This window comes from Solanum pennellii, chromosome 1, assembly GCF_001406875.1.
Source record: "Solanum pennellii chromosome 1, SPENNV200".
In the NCBI taxonomy this organism is placed as follows: domain Eukaryota; kingdom Viridiplantae; phylum Streptophyta; class Magnoliopsida; order Solanales; family Solanaceae; genus Solanum; species Solanum pennellii.
In genome coordinates, this window is record NC_028637.1 from 105,698,059 (window position 1) to 105,713,740 (window position 15,682).

Here is a 15,682-nt window from a genome sequence, read left to right on the forward strand (position 1 = left end):
ATTTATAGTACTATTCTTGAAGAAAGATATTAGATAATTTAGTAATAATCCGTATGATTATTCATGTTATTATATAATTTCTTGATTGAATATACTCAAAACTCAAAAACATATTCGTACAGGATCCGACGAAGAATAATTAATTAAAATTTATAAATTATATTTTCCCCAATTTTCTTCTTTTTCATAGTATATCTATTGAGAACTTTTAGTATCTGATCGATAAATAAAATAAAACAAGTTGCTAAAACAGGAAAGAAACTGTAATATATAAAAGGGATTATGGAATGAGAAACCTCATATCACACTCAAATTATGTGTTTCTTAAAGAAAAAAAAAATTGTGAATACTCTATTGACTTAGTCCCAGTATAAATATTTTATGTTTAAAGAAAAACTTATATATGAGTGATTGTTTTTGCCAACTTTGAGCAAAAATATGGCTAAAATGACTTCTTTTCTTGCTTCTTTGATAATCATCTTTGCAATATTTACCCAAAAAATCAATGCTGTCGATTACACGGTGACCAACAGGGCCGCAAACACCCCTGGTGGTGCCCGTTTTAACAGAGAAATTGGTGCACAATATAGCAAACAGACATTGGCAGCTGCCACTTGTTGGGTATGTAGCAAGAATTGATGGGAAATAGAGGGAAGGAGAGGAATTTGAAAAGTTTAGAACTTGAAAGGTTGGGAACTTGAAAAGTCCTCTAATGCTTTATTGAAAAAGGCAATAGTCCCTCATCGGTAATGAAAATGAAAATAGGAGAGTTTAAATAAATAAACACTCCTATTAATTGTTAAAAGGGTTGGAAAGAGGGACCCCCCTCGCGCCGTCGTCGTCGTCCGCTTCGGCTTTGGCTTTGGCAAATCGAGAGATAATTTTTTGGACAAAATTTATTTTAATTATTTATTAATTAATTTAAATGGCCAAAAATTATTTTCAATAATTGATAACAGAATTTAACCGAAATGTTTTCAATTTTTTTTTAGTTAACCCGACCCGACTCGGATCCGCGTGAGTGACCCGTTTTAAATTCCGTTATATTCAAAATTTCCCGCCATGACTGTTCTGAAAGGTTGCAACTTTCAGGAACAGTCAATACCATTTGAAAGTTTGCAACCTTTCATTAATGGTCGTGTCAATTCTGAAAGGGTAGCAACCTTTCAGAATATATTATTCTTGCCTATAAATACCATTCAGTCTTCAGAATTTTTCCTAACGAATTTTCTGATCTTCCTTCTTCTTAAAAAACACATATATTTCTTCGTGTACTTTCCTGCTGTGGATTGATTCGCTGACAGTAGAGTTTTTGGTATCTATACTCTACTGATTAAGATCATTTTACCCTGGGAGGTTATATTCCAAATCAAACCTCGGATACTAGAGGGGAATAATTTCCTTAAGGGGACACTGTGAATTCAGTGGACTTGATTTTCTTCCTAAATTATCAAAAAGAGTATTCCAGATTCTGGTAAGTTTTACAGATTCAATTATTTTTTACAAATAAATTTCTGTTCATCTTATTTACTGGTTCTAAAAATCTCAGTTACTTCGTGTTTCTGAATGATTTATTACAACCAGTAATTTCTGATTTTCATAACACAGATTGGCAACAATCTTAAGGAAATTATTTAAATCTGTGTTTCTGGTGGAGACAAAAATCTTTGTGATTTTATACTCCTTTAAGTCTGCAATTATAATTTATTGCTTACTTATATTGTATCAATTTTGTTTATCAGAAATGGAAAACACTGGTGTTACAGTGGCTGTTGCTGCACCAACCCGAACTCTTGTATCACAAGCAGAGAAACCGGGTAAATTCACAGGTGTGAATTTCAAAGGATGGCAGCAACGAGTATTTTTCTGGCTTACCACTCTTGGTCTGCAGAAATTTACAAGTGAAGATACTCCAGTTCCTGCTGATGATATGCCAGACAGGGAAAAATTTATGATTGTTGAAGCATGGAAACAGTCAGACTTCCTATGTAAAGGTTACATTTTGAGTGCTTTAGAGGATGACTTATATAATGTCTATAGTGCAATAACAAGTTCAAAAGAGTTGTGGAATGCACTTGAGAAGAAATATAAGACAGAAGATGCATGCTTGAAAAAGTTTGTGGTCGCAAAGTTTTTAGACTATAAAATGGTAGATAGTAAAACTGTTGGATCACAAGTGCAGGAACTTCAACTTATTCTCCATGATCTGATTGCTGAAGATATGGTAGTAAATGAAGCTTTTCAAGTGGCTGCAATGATCGAGAAGTTGCCTCCTTCGTGGAATGATTTCAAGAATTATCTAAAGCACAAGCGTAAAGAAATGAAGCTTGAAGATCTTGTGATTCGGCTCAAGATTGAGGAAGATAACAGAAATGCCGAAAAGAAGTCGCGTAAGAGTTCAACAATCATTGGAGTTAATATTGTTGAAGAAGCTCCTACCAAAGACAAAAAGAGAAAGAAGTCCAACGGGCAGAAGTCAGAACAGGCCAAGAAGAAATTCAAAGGCAACTGTTATAATTGTGGCAAGGCTGGTCATAGATCTTCTGATTGTCATGCTCCAAGAAAGGACAAAAACAAAGGCAAAGGCAAAAGTCAAGCAAACATCGTGGAAAAGATGGAAGATGCAAATGACTTGTGTGCAATGATATCAGAATGTAACTTAGTTGGAAATCCCAAGGAGTGGTTTCTCGACTCAGGTGCTACTAGACATATTTGCTCTGCAAAAGAAGCCTTTGCAACGTACACTCCTGCTGAGTACGATGAAGATTTATTCATGGGAAACACAGCAACAGCAAGGATTGCAGGAACTGGCAAAGTAATGTTAAAAATGACATCCGGCAAAGTGTTGACTTTAAACAATGTTCTGCATGTCCCTACTATTAGGAAGAATTTAGTTTCTGCTGCACTACTCGTTAAGAACGGGTTTAAGTGTGTCCTAGTTAGTGATAAAGCTGTAATAAGTAAGAATGAAATGTTCATAGGAAAGGGCTACCTCAATGAGGGTCTTTTCAAACTAAATGTAATGGTTATTGACAGTATTAATAAAAATTCTGCTTCTGTTTACTTATTGGAGTTAAGTGATTTATGGCATGCCCGTTTGGGACATGTAAATTACAAAGCCTTGCGAAAATTGGTTAATCTAGAAGTATTGCCTGATTTTAAATGCGATAAGTCGAAATGTGAAATTTGTGTGGAAAGTAAGTTTGTTAAACATCCTTACAAGTCTGTTGAAAGAAATTCTAAAACTTTAGACTTAATTCACACAGATATATGCGATATGAAGTCAACACCATCTCGTGGTGGAAAAAAGTATTTTATAACTTTTATTGATGACTGCACTCGATTTTGTTATGTATATTTGCTTAATAGTAAGGATGAAGCAATTGATGCATTTAAGCAATACAAAAATGAAGTGGAAAACCAATTGAATCTAAAGATAAAAATGATTCGGAGTGATAGGGGTGGAGAATATGAATCTCCTTTTGCAGAGATATGTTTGGAATATGGTATTATTCATCAAACTACTGCACCTTATACACCACAGTCAAATGGTTTGGCAGAACGGAAGAACAGAACATTAAAGGAAATGATGAATGCCTTAATGATCAATTCTGGTTCACCGCGAAATCTTTGGGGGGAAGCCATCCTTACAGCTAATAAAATACTCAATAGAGTACCCCATCGAAAAACACAATTAATTCCATATGAGTTGTGGAAAGGAAGAAAACCCAACTTGAAATATTTCAAAGTGTGGGGGTGTTTAGCCAAGGTAGAGGTTCCTTTACCGAAGAGGGTTAAAATTGGACCCAAAACAATAGATTGTGTCTTTATTGGGTATGCTGTGAATAGTAAAGCCTGTCGATTTTTGGTTCACAAATCTGATAATCCTGAGATTCATGTTAATACGATAATTGAATCAGATAATGCAGAGTTTTTTGAAAACATTTATCCGTATAAAACTGAAAGTGAGTCAACAAGTGAAAGACCTAAACGACCACGAGAAGAATCAATGGAAAATATTCTAACTAGTGAGGAACCTAGGCGAAGTACTCGACAACGAAAATCTGTTTCTTTCGGACCAGATTTTGTAGCACTATTGCTTGAAAATGAGCCTCAAACATTTAAAGCAGCTATGTCTTCGTCAGAGTCAACTTATTGGAAAGAAGCAGTCAATAGTGAGATTGAATCAATTTTAAGCAATCACACTTGGGAATTGACTGATCTTCCTCCAGGAAATAAACCTTTAGGATCAAAGTGGATCTTTAAAAGGAAAATGAAACCTGATGGGACTATTGACAAATATAAGGCTAGACTGGTAGTCAAAGGGTACAGACAAAAGGAAGGTCTGGACTACTTTGACACATACTCTCCAGTAACAAGGATAACATCAATTAGGATGTTAATAGCACTAGCAGCAGTGCATGATCTTAAAATCCACCAAATGGATGTAAAGACAGCCTTCTTAAATGGAGAGTTAGAGGAAGAAATTTACATGGAACAACCTGAAGGGTTTATAGTTCCTGGTAAAGAAAAGAAAGTGTGCAGACTTGTGAAGTCACTTTATGGACTCAAGCAAGCACCCAAACAATGGCATGCTAAATTTGATCAAATAATGTTGGCAAATGGATTCAAGATTAACGAATGTGATAAATGTGTTTACATTAAAAACGTTATGAATCATGAAGTCATTGTTTGTTTGTATGTTGATGACATGTTAATAATGAGTAAAGAAATTGACGATATAAATGCTACTAAGCGCATGTTGTCCAGCAAGTTCGATATGAAAGACTTAGGAGTTGCTGATTTGATCTTAGGGGTCAGGATTATCAAAACTCCCCAGGGACTAGCATTATCTCAATCTCATTATATTGAAAAAGTATTGGATAAGTTCAATTACTTGAATTTCAATGTAGTCAAAACTCCAATTGATTTAAGTTGTACATTTAAAAAGAATGAAGGTCAAAGTGACTCTCAATTGGAATATGCCAGAGTGTTGGGAAGTTTGATGTATATTATGAATTGCACGCGACCAGATATAGCATGTGCTATTAGTAAACTGAGTCGGTACACTAGTAATCCGAATCAAACTCACTGGATGGCTATGAAACGTGTGTTGGGTTATCTAAAATGGACACAACATTATGCTTTGCATTATAATAAATATCCTGCTGTGATTGAAGGATATAGTGATGCAAATTGGATCACCGGGTCAAATGATGTAAAATCCACGAGTGGTTATGTATTCATACTTGGTGGAGGAGCTGTCTCTTGGAAATCTTCCAAACAGACATGTATTGCTCGCTCCACAATGGAATCTGAATTCATTGCTTTGGATAAGGCTGGTGAAGAAGCGGAATGGCTCCGGAATTTCCTAGAGGATATTCCATTCTGGCCCAAACCTGTTGGACCAATTTGCATACATTGCGATAGTCAAGCAGCAATAGGTAGGGCAGGGAGCGTTATGTACAACGGGAAGTCTCGTCATATACGACGTAGACATAACACCGTAAGACAAATGCTCTCTAGTGGAATTATCACAATTGACTATGTAAAGTCAAGCGATAATGTGTCAGATCCACTAACGAAAGGCCTAGTGAGAGAGGCAGTTGAAAGATCATCTAAGGGAATGGGTTTACGGCTTAGGACAAGTCAGCATGACGGTAACTCTATCTAGCAGACTGGAGATCCCAAGAGCTAGATTCAAGGAGAAAAACAAAGTTGTGGCTGACGGTTCGACATTGTCAATTAACTCAATCCATTCTCATGATGAAGACAATGTTCAGGAAAAGGTTAAGACTTTAAGGCTTGTTAATGAGGTAATAAAGCTTAAAGTTTTTAATGATTTGCTAAGTTTGGTAGATTTGACCAAATAGTGTATCTACGAGATGACACGGTTAGAAATCACCTATGTGAGTGTGAAGTGGAAGCCGCTTCAAAGAGAATTTTATGTCAAAAGCCTATTCTCTATACACTCATGAAACCAGGAGGTGTTCATGGCTGAAACGAACACAACCGTAAGAATCATAAACAGTAAAGGGTTAATTGTGTGACATATGGTTGTCTAGGTATACACCAAAGTTCGACGGTTCAAAGATATCACATCTACCGATTGACCGAGTATATCCGACATATGTTCACTACGGAAAGTCCAAGGGGAAACCTACTTATCCAGATGCAATTAATCCTTGCTTGTAAAGTACACAATTGTCCGTGCATTCCTATGTTATAACTATTCCCCATCAATGTGGGGGATTGTTGGGTATGTAGCAAGAATTGATGGGAAATAGAGGGAAGGAGAGGAATTTGAAAAGTTTAGAACTTGAAAGGTTGGGAACTTGAAAAGTCCTCTAATGCTTTATTGAAAAAGGCAATAGTCCCTCATCGGTAATGGAAATGAAAATAGGAGAGTTTAAATAAATAAACACTCCTATTAATTGTTAAAAGGGTTGGAAAGAGGGACCCCCCTCGCACCGTCGTCGTCGTCGCTCGCTTTGGCTTTGGCTTTGGCTTTGGCTTTGGCAAATGAATGATCGAGAGATAATTTTTTGGACAAAATTTATTTTAATTATTTATTAATTAATTTAAATGGCCAAAAATTATTTTCAATAAATTAGTTGATAACAGAATTTAACCGAAATGTTTTCAATTTTTTTAGTTAACCCGACCCGACTCGGATCCGCGTGAGTGACCCGTTTTAAATTCCGTTATATTCAAAATTTCCCGCCATGACTGTTCTGAAAGGTTGCAACTTTCAGGAACAGTCAATACCATTTGAAAGTTTGCAACCTTTCATTAATGGTCGTGTCAATTCTGAAAGGGTAGCAACCTTTCAGAATATATTATTCTTGCCTATAAATACCATTCGGTCTTCAGAATTTTTCCTAACGAATTTTTCTGATCTTCTTCTTCTTAAACAAATATTTCTTCGTGTACTTTCCTGCTGTGGATTGATTCGCTGACAGTAGAGTTTTTGGTATCTATACTCTACTGATTAAGATCATTTTACCCTGGGAGGTTATATTCCAAATCAAACCTCGGATACTAGAGGGGAATAATTTCCTTAAGGGGACACTGTGAATTCAGTGGACTTGATTTTCTTCCTAAATTATCAAAAAAGAGTATTCCAGATTCTGGTAAGTTTTACAGATTCAATTATTTTTTACAAATAAATTTCTGTTCATCTTATTTACTGGTTCTACAAATCTCAGTTACTTCGTGTTTCTGAATGATTTATTACAACCAGTAATTTCTGATTTTCATAACACAGATTGGCAACACCACTTCCTTCATATGGAACATTTTACAGCAGAACTCTCCTGCTGACCGCAAAAACGTGCAGAAAATTAGTATGTATGTAGATGACATGGGTGGAGTAGCTTACGCTGTGGGCAACGAAATTCATGTTAGCGCCAGGTATATACGCGTAAAAATTGTTTAGTACCAATGCATATGACAGAAATTTGAACTGTGACATGTAAATTCATGTTTTCTAGGTATATTCAGAGTTACTCTGGTAACGTTAAGAGAGAGATTACTGGAGTGTTATACCATGAGAATACTCACATTTGGCAGTGGAACGGGAATGGACGGGCTCCAGGTGGATTAATTGAAGGGATTGCTGATTATGTGAGGCTTAAAGCTGGTTATGCACCTAGCCACTGGGTGAAACCAGGGCAGGGTGATCGATGGGACCAAGGATACGACGTGACTGCTCGATTTCTTGATTACTGCAACAGCTTGAAAAGTGGGTTCGTAGCACAGCTGAACAAGAAGATGAGAAGTGGATATAGTAATCACTACTTTGTTGACTTGATGGGGAAAACGGTTGATCAACTTTGGAGGGATTACAAAGCTAAATTCCCAACAATGAATGAACTTGTCTAACAAGACCAAAAATAAAAAATATTACTCTAATGCCTTTGTACAAATTCAAGGCTATATGTGTCATTGTCTTGTTCAACAATAATAGTGAAAAAAATATAATAAGAATAAGCACAAGGGATTAATTACAAGTTGTCTCACTCGTATGTTTATTTATCCAACTATCGTTTCGTCATTTATATGATTAATTTAAATGTCCATAAAATAATATTGCCTGGTACTTACTTTCCCATGCTTCAAAAGACCATAGGATATTTCCATGCCTTCAGATATCCATAGCAAATAAGTAGAAGCATGTCACTATAAAAGCAAAGTCATTCTAGCTGGAGTGAGTTACCAAGATAGACTGAATAGAACAGAGTGCGAAAATATATTTAGTTGGTGCTGAAATAAACTGGAAATGATAATGTTCCTCCACCAATAGAATGACTATTGAGCAAAGAAAACTCACCATTTTAAGCATAATGTATACCTAAAAGGAGATTATTTGTTATCAATAGGCATTCAATATATCTAAATAGACTCCAGAATGCTTAGTCAAAAAGCAAACATATCAACGCTTGGTCATAAGGCCAACATGTTACATGATCATCCATTTTAACTTGGACATTACTGCAACTGAACTTGCTCAATTGTGGAAATAACTTCCTCAATACTCTTGATGTTTCGCCTTTCTTTCAGAAGCTTCTTTGCACAGCTGAGCGCTTGTCGTTCACAATCAGCTCGTTTGGCAACATCCTTGATTGATTCAAAATCTTCTACATGAGCCACCCCAACTATTCTCCTGTGTATTATTAAGAAAATAAGAAATTCAATCACATGCACCAAGACTTCAGAACTTTCTTGGGATTAAGAAGAACATTGGTCTTGAATTGCGGAACAATACTTATTGCTTGACATGAATGTGTGTTATTCCTAAAAGAAATCATTTGGCATTAGAAAGCATTTTCTTGTCCACCTTCATAAATAAACACACACATACATTTGTGTACATACGCGCACACACGTGATACGTATATAATAGTTCATTGGGCACCTTTGTGCTGTCTGAGTTATCAAAATTGTCGTGGGAATCAAGCTACTTGCTTTTTTCCCTGTGCAAGGGTTGTTAAATTTAATTATTATTTTTAATTCTAAATAAGGCACAGAGAGAAAATGCATAGAAGCAAGTTTAGAAAACAAGAATTCATCAATCACCTTATCATTTTAGCAGCACCAAATCCAAGGGTGTCCTCGAAGAGTTCTTTCATGTATTTCTGCTTTACCAGTTGTCGAAGCTCGGTATTATTGTATATTTCAGGAAGATATGCCTCACCAGGACCATCCTTGTGCTCATCCCAGAGTGCAAGAAACTTTTGGTGAAAGAGGTTCCAAGTCTCCGTTATTGTCTTCAAAATCCAAACTTTATATGACTGATAACAAATAAGTTCACAAGTGCCAAAAACTTTATATGTCAGTGTATTCTTGACGTCTCAAATATTAAAGAAAGAAACAAATGTCAAATCTCCAATCCATAATCACATAAACATGTCCTCACCGGATAAAAAATCTAATACAAAAACCAATAAGATGAGGAACGCATCACTAAACTTTAAGCAAGAAGCAATGGACAACAGACGTGAAAGGAAAATAAAGGTGGTCTAAATCTCATTTTTTGCCCATCCCTCTAATTTAAGACCTTTTCTGTAGGGAGACTAGGGTATGACCTGCTAACTCTTGTTCACAATGCAGACAGTTTCTTTTCATACTCAATTATTGCAGAATTCATCAGCATTTGAAGGTTATATAAAATTCTTTCATCTCACAAGAAGTTAAAACATGTTTAAAGAAAAAGAAGTCAAGAAACCACACTTGAAAAGATTACATATCGTTGAAAGACAAGCCTCAATTTCTCGTGATGATATTAGGACATGTATCTTTTTTTTTTTAAAAAAGATCTGGTTCCTGGCATACAAAGACCTTTTCTATGAATCAAGGAGATTGCACTAGTAAAAACAGAGATTAGAAAGGCAAAGTTGCAACAGATATACCTTGCGGTCATTGGCCTGATCTGCATGTCCATCTTGGGAAAAGTACGCCAGAATCAGATTTCCAATATATGCTCCAATATCAAAACCCATTGGCCCATAGAAAGAAAATTCTGGGTCAATTACTTGGGTTGAATCGTGAGTGACCATCAAAGAACCAGTATGGAGATCACCATGTATAAGAGCTTGGGCTCTCTCACAAAACCTGTAAAGTATTCAATAAAGATTGTTGTGATTTTCCAGCTAAAGAAAAAAAAACAGAAAAAGTCAAGCAAATCAGTTAGATGCACTAAAGCAAATCTTCAAAGAATCACAAATGTACTTGGATTTAAGCTCAGCAACTTCAATCTTCAAACCATTATCATTGCGAACTGCCTCTGCATCGGCATCAAGATAAGGAGATGTACAGCGATTGTATTCTGACACTTTGTAGGGGTCCGAGAAGACAACCTGCTCAGTGAGCCTACATAACTCGACGTTTCCACAAAACTCAGCAACTGCAAGAATGAATAAAAGTCAAAATCAAATAGAAATAACAGTCATGGCCATGATATAGCTCGCCAGTGGCCATCAAAAACCAAAATTAAATAGTTCTAATCCATAATAATGAATTGGCTCTGGAATGTGCTAACAGAAGCCACTCATCATATATATACACCCTTATAAGGCTGAAGATATGTGTAAATGCTATGAGTGAGTGTAGTTGAGGCTTGAGGTGTTGTACTGCATTTAGAATGAAAAGGGCATGTGGCTGTTTTAAAATAAATGAGAGGGAAAAGTTTTAGGAACAACACTTTGGATCTGGCACTTACTAACTGAATTCCATACATTAGTATGGATGTTAGTGACAATTGGGTGGTCAGGTGAACTTGTATAGATAATTGTAATTCTACTCCCCAAGTCATTGAATCGGAATCTCAAATGGCCAAAATTCGCAGTTTCCGTTTTGTTCTCCTTTTTGTTTTCCGTCATTACAAAGCTCTGAAGCTCAAGAACTATAACAGTACAAAAGACCATACACTTGAACTTGTAGAACTGTAAACATTTGCAAGGACTCAAACTAATTCTGCAGGATAGCTAGACCAACTTAGCAGGTACCCAGAGCAATAGTTGAGATGCATCTAAGCAGGCCGGGACATCATCGCCGTCAAAAACAAAATATAAACAAATATTCATTCTCGATAGAAGTACTGCCTCACCAAAAGACAGGGACAGCAACAATGACAAAGTATCAGTCAGAATGCACCATAAATGCAAGTTATTATTGATGACAAGTGCAGCAATGCCACACCAATGTTTCGTTTTCCTTAACATGGAGGATGAGATGAGCAAGTTAAGATGTATTGATGAGCCAAAAGATCCAGATTTTGAATTGGCAATGTCTACTATCATGGCTATAAATGACAGTGACAAAAATCTGGCTGACAAGAGCTCATCACAACACAATTAAATCAAAAATAGATAAACTGTTATTCACCAGATGAACTTTGTTGATTAAAGTGTAAAAGCTCTCCTGGTCAAACTCTGATTTCTAATAAGCTATGTTAATCGGACTCTTCAAAAATGCCAGCTGCATTTCGGCTTCTCCAAAAGTAGCTTATTTTTGAAGAATGTGATACGGGTGCGGCATCAATAAAGCGAAGAGTCTGAGCAACATGCTTCACAAACAATATCTACCAATTTTACCAGAAGTATAGATAACTTTCAGTAATGTCGCTTACCTTCGCTAATATAGCTCAACCATTGTAAGAAGTATGATTATAGAACAACCAATCATGTAAATTCACACAACTGACATTTATCCATCTAATAAACTGAAACTTTTGTGAACAACTTCATAAAGCCTAATGCATAAACAGAGGTGCGGAAAGCCAACTATATGAGATTAATACGGCTCACCTGCACGTTTGTGATCCGTTGTGTTAAGATAAAGCAAGGAGGTGAAAAAAAGAGTCTTTGCCATATAGTCTGAGATGTGTTGTGCAAGCAATGGATATTCAACCCCAGCAACCAATCCCTTCCTCAATATAATATGAGGAGGTTCAAGGTAACGCATACCAATCAAACACATAGTCCTGTCAAAATGGTAAACTTCAGGTACATGCTCAGGAGAGAGACGACCATGCTCTTTTAGTGCAGTGGCTTCAAAGTAAGCACGTTCTTTTGCCATTGGCCATGACTCTCCTATGCATCGAATATAAGGAAGAGCCTGCATACACAATCCCCATTAAAGTGTTTAGTTTCCATTCAATAGGGGAATCCCTAAGTTAATTTGGGGGGAAAAATCGAATAACTTGAAAACTCCATAGCCCAGCTTTGACTGCGAGTAGACTAAAACATAAAAGAATAATTATACTAGCAGAATAAAAGAAAGATGGAAGGGAAGGGTACCTGTTTGATGACAATTGAACCAGAAGGGGCAACAACAATATAAACAAAGTTGAGATTTCCATCACCAACTTCCTTAATTTCAAGATTATCCAACTGTTTCCCCAAGATTGAAAGCAAAGAAGGAGTCGATTTTATGTACTCGACTAGAAACTTCTCGTCCAACGGCCTAAACCCATCAGATGCCATTGTTGATTTGGGGAAGCACGAGTAAAATGCTGCTTCTTTATTTTTGGGTCATAAATAGTGGATTAGTTTGACCTCAATCTCAACTAACGCATGTATCATGCCTACCTATTGGCTATATTGAATTTTCAGAGTTACATTGTACCTGGTCATCTTTCGTATAAACATTGGAGATTCCTATATCTGAAATTTAAAATATATTCTTAAAATATCATTCTTAACAGAAAATATTATTCAAATATTTAAAAATGAATAATTTTCATCCTTCTACTTGAATTATCAGAAAACTAAGATCTCACAAAAGCCAAGTCATCCCTTCGTAACTGTCGTGAATTTTTTCGGTAATTAAATTTAGCGTTATGCAAAATCTTTTAAATTGACAGTTTGTTTTTCATTTATTTTTCATGTAATTTTAATATTAAAAATATTATAAGTTGAAATATGTTTCTTCTCAATTGAATATGCTGGAAGCAAACATTTGTTGGAAGCTTCATCTTCTAATAATGTAGAATGAAATTCAAATGCGAACAATAATCAATATAATGATCACTTCTACATCATATGGCCCCAAATATTTATTGATCTAAATACAGTATGGATATGAAAAAGGTAAAGTTAATTAAGATTCACCTTTTTTCCGTTACTAAATGAGAAAAAAAGCAGATCATGTATCCTCACACCTTCCAAACCTTTTTTGTTTCAGTAAACAATAGTGTCTAACATCTTTAATATTTTTTTCAGAAACTTCTTATAGCATGTAATGAAATTATGCATGACTAACTTTCGTTGATAGCCACGTGAATTGCTCATGTTTTTGTAGGATTTATTAACTTTTAGACAATATTTAATAAAAGAACGAAAATTGTTCACTGTTATATACTTGAAGGATGTTTTATGCTAAGAATGATACTTTAAGAATATAGTTTAAGTTTGAGGTATAATTTAATCATGTTTTTGCTCAAAAACTCTTTTCATTTATAAGCTTTTTAACTAAGAAATTATGTTTTATTTATGTATAATTAAATTTTAATTTGTGGTAGTATATATTAGTTATTTTCCAATTATATATTATAATCAGAAGAATAACTTATAATTCAATTTCAAATAAGCCTAAAGAATTGAATTATCCAAAAAATAAATTTAAAAAATTGAGTCATCCATAAGGAGACTGACTTTCAACTAAAAATAAGTTTGGTTACCCCATTCGTTTGGTTTAACGTGTTAAAAGTCATTTATTTGCTGTTGCGACTTTGATGGGTTTTTTTTTTTTTGGTTGTATTTTAAATTTCGTTTGCCCTTTTGTTCTTTTAGCTTGAAAAAAAGTGGTTTTTTTATGCTTCACTCTACAATTGAATCACTAGCTCAAGTATTTCTTTGGTTTTCAATTGTAAAATGTTATTTGATCGGAAAAATTAACATATCTATTGTAATGATTTATGTATTAACTGTTTATTTACTTTTCAGCTAACAAATAGTAGTAATTTAATAAGTTTAGTGTATAATTATGTTAATTTTTTCCTGTTATTATTAACACATTATAAGGGTTAAGTATATTAAAGTAGTGCTCAATTCCTAAAGAATTTGGTAGTTATTTTACCATCAAAGATCAGTTGTTTAGCATGATTCCAAGCATGCAACCAATCAATTCAATAAATACACGATACAAATAGGTCTTTAGAAACATGATTATCAGTGCATCATAGAATCATAGTTAATTAATATATATTTTTATCTTAATTTATCACTTAATCATAGTATATTAGTATGACTTGATATAAATATTTTGTACGAATAAATTTTGAACTTTTTTCTCGAGCAAATTATTCAATAACGAAATTTTACTTTTTAACTTAGTAAGATGTGGAAAGCTATTGCCACACAATGAAATTGACATTACATTTTGGGTAAATCACATAAATGTGCAATATTTAAAAAATAATTTACCATTTATGTCAATAAAAATTTTCTAACTAAATCTAACAATTTTTAAGAATTAAAAAGTTATAAGTTCTTCGCTTCTTTTTCTGCCTTATTTCTCTTCCTCCTCTTTTTTTTTATTTTTCTTCTTCGTCGTTTCTTACTGTGTCATCTTTCTGATTTTTACTTTATTCTTCTTCATTCTTTTTTTTAAATTTTTGTTTAAATAATATTTTTAAATCAGTTTTTTGCCATATTTCACTAATTTATCAAAAAACATAACGAGAAAAGTAATAGAAAATCGAAAAATTGTACAATATCATGTTCTCAAATCGAAATTTCAAATCTTTAAAATTATAGAAACTAGTGTTCACCATTGATGGTCATTATAAAGATTCAAATTTTGAATTCATTATTAGAATTTTACAAATTTATAATTAGTTTAGATAGGTTGTTTCACAAATGATTGAAAATTTCATTTGGAGTTTATATCCCAATTTTAAGAGGGTTTCGTTAAGTTTATAATTGATTTTGGAGAAATATTAGATTGAAACTCGAAAAAAGTGAAGTTTATGGAACGGTAATGCGATGTATTAAAGTTGTATTATATATGTTTCATAATTGTATTAAAATTGTATTAAAATCACGAACAACGCATTTTTTATACATATTACAAACTTCACTCATTTTTTAGTGATATCAACAAAAATAATTTAAGTAACACACTTGTAATACATTTATAACATATGCACAATATATTTGTAATCATATTGCAAGCATCACTCATGTTCTTAGTTATACAAACTAAAATAATTTATAAGACACATATGATACATGTTTTATTTATGAATAATACAAATTTAATTCAGTCTATTGTCTTGTCTTTTTTTAGTTACGTTTTTCATTTATTGTTAATTTTCTCTTCTAATTCAACTTTAATATGTGTGTAATAAATTTTTATTCATGTTTAATTCATTATTGACAATTTATTATGTTTTTTCATTTGTTACAATTATATTACTTGTCTAATTAATTATTGATACAAGTTTTATTCAGTTTACGAATCATTGACTGCTTTTTTGTTTGCGACTAGTTTAGATAGGTTGTTCCTACAAATAGTTAAAAATATCGTTTGGAGTTTATATCTCAATTTCAAGAGGGTTTGGTTAACTTTAGAATTGATTTTAGGAAAAATATTGGATTGAAGCTCAAAAATAATGAAGTTTAATTTGTATTAAAGTTGTATTAGATATGTTTCATAATTGTATTAAAATCATGAACAA

General features: G+C 33.9%; 2 protein-coding genes across 2 annotated transcripts; one reads left to right on the forward strand and one right to left on the reverse strand.

Annotated features, from left to right (window-relative positions):
• Positions 1–438: 438 nt before the first annotated feature.
• On the forward strand, positions 439–8,155 carry LOC107007919. Its single transcript, XM_015206767.2, has 3 exons — positions 439–621; positions 7,268–7,413; positions 7,494–8,155. The coding sequence occupies exons 1-3, from the start codon at positions 439–441 to the stop codon at positions 7,882–7,884; spliced, it is 720 nt and encodes a 239-aa protein (XP_015062253.1). The 3' UTR covers positions 7,885–8,155.
• Positions 8,156–8,164: 9 nt separating this feature from the next.
• Positions 8,165–12,636, reverse strand: LOC107007918 (methylthioribose kinase). The gene is made up of 6 exons (XM_015206765.2): positions 12,300–12,636; positions 11,808–12,117; positions 10,231–10,405; positions 9,912–10,113; positions 9,079–9,293; positions 8,165–8,665 (listed from the first exon to the last, which is right to left on the reverse strand). The coding sequence occupies exons 1-6, from the start codon at positions 12,483–12,485 to the stop codon at positions 8,491–8,493; spliced, it is 1,263 nt and encodes a 420-aa protein (XP_015062251.1). The 5' UTR covers positions 12,486–12,636; the 3' UTR covers positions 8,165–8,490.
• Between the last annotated feature and the right edge of the window lie 3,046 nt (positions 12,637–15,682).